The following is a 1,043-nucleotide window of genomic DNA, read 5'->3' on the forward strand; positions in this document are numbered from 1 at the left end:
TCAATGTCCAATTTTTGAAAAACTTTTTTGAATTTTGGACCCCATTTGGGATGGAAAGTAAATTTTCTATACCTTTTATCTTTGGTTTCTCCTTTCAAAGTCGTCAAGTTGTTCATCCTCACTTTCCTTTTCACCTTGTTTATGACTTGCCTGATTTCCTCCTCCTGGAAATGATTTTTCTTGGCAATACTGATGATGTTGTTTTCTTCTCTCTTTCTGTTCTCATCACTGAGAGGAATTTTCATCATACGGTATGCCATGCTCCTAAACGCTGCTGTTTTATGAACTTTAGGGTTGTGTGCATTACCTTTGATATAATTCCCTGTATCAGTAGGTTTTCTGTAAATGTCGAACTCGATCTTATTATTTGATCTATCCAATAAAAGGTCAAGAAACGGTAATTTTTGGTCTTTTTCTTCTTCTATTGTGAATTCAATAGATTCCTCGAGGTGGTTTAAATACTCTAAGGCCAAGGTTTGCTGCCCTTTCTTTATTTTGGATAGTACATCATCAACGTACCTACGCCATAACAAAAACATATCTGGCCGAAAAACTATCCTCTCGATTTCCAAGTTACTCATAAACAAGTCCGACAAAAATGGTGAGATCGGGTTCCCCATGAATAGGCCACTTACTTGTCTGTACATTTTGTTGTTAAATCTGAACGCTGTTTGACTGGTACAAATTTCTGTCAATCTTAAAAACTCTTTTACTTTTTGCTTCATTAAACCACTATTTTTTAACCACTTGCTCAACAGCTGAAGTGCTTTATCCACTGGCACACTGGGAAATAACGATTTCACGTCAAACGACACCAACACCTCATCATCTTGCACCTCCTCATTCTCCAGGGTTTTCGCTAGCTCAATCGAGTTTTTCACACTCCTTGTTTCATATGCTTCCAATGCCTTAAATCTGTTCAATAACCATTTGGATAATTTATAGAACGGGCAATCCCTGCAATTGATGATGGGCCTAATATCTTTACCCGGTTTGTGAAGTTTTGGTAGACCATACATGTAAGGAAACTGCTTGTTATCACT

General features: G+C 37.3%; 1 protein-coding gene across 1 annotated transcript; it reads right to left on the reverse strand.

Moving 5' to 3' along the window:
• Positions 1 to 72: 72 nt before the first annotated feature.
• On the reverse strand, positions 73 to 1,019 carry LOC106779522 (the record flags this gene model as incomplete). The annotated part of the gene is made up of 1 exon (XM_014667640.1): positions 73 to 1,019. A coding segment is annotated over exon 1 (947 nt), but the record flags the coding sequence as incomplete, so codon positions are not given.
• Between the last annotated feature and the right edge of the window lie 24 nt (positions 1,020 to 1,043).

The sequence above is a fragment of the Vigna radiata genome, unplaced genomic scaffold (genome assembly GCF_000741045.1).
Source record: "Vigna radiata var. radiata cultivar VC1973A unplaced genomic scaffold, Vradiata_ver6 scaffold_2566, whole genome shotgun sequence".
Lineage (NCBI taxonomy): Eukaryota > Viridiplantae > Streptophyta > Magnoliopsida > Fabales > Fabaceae > Vigna > Vigna radiata.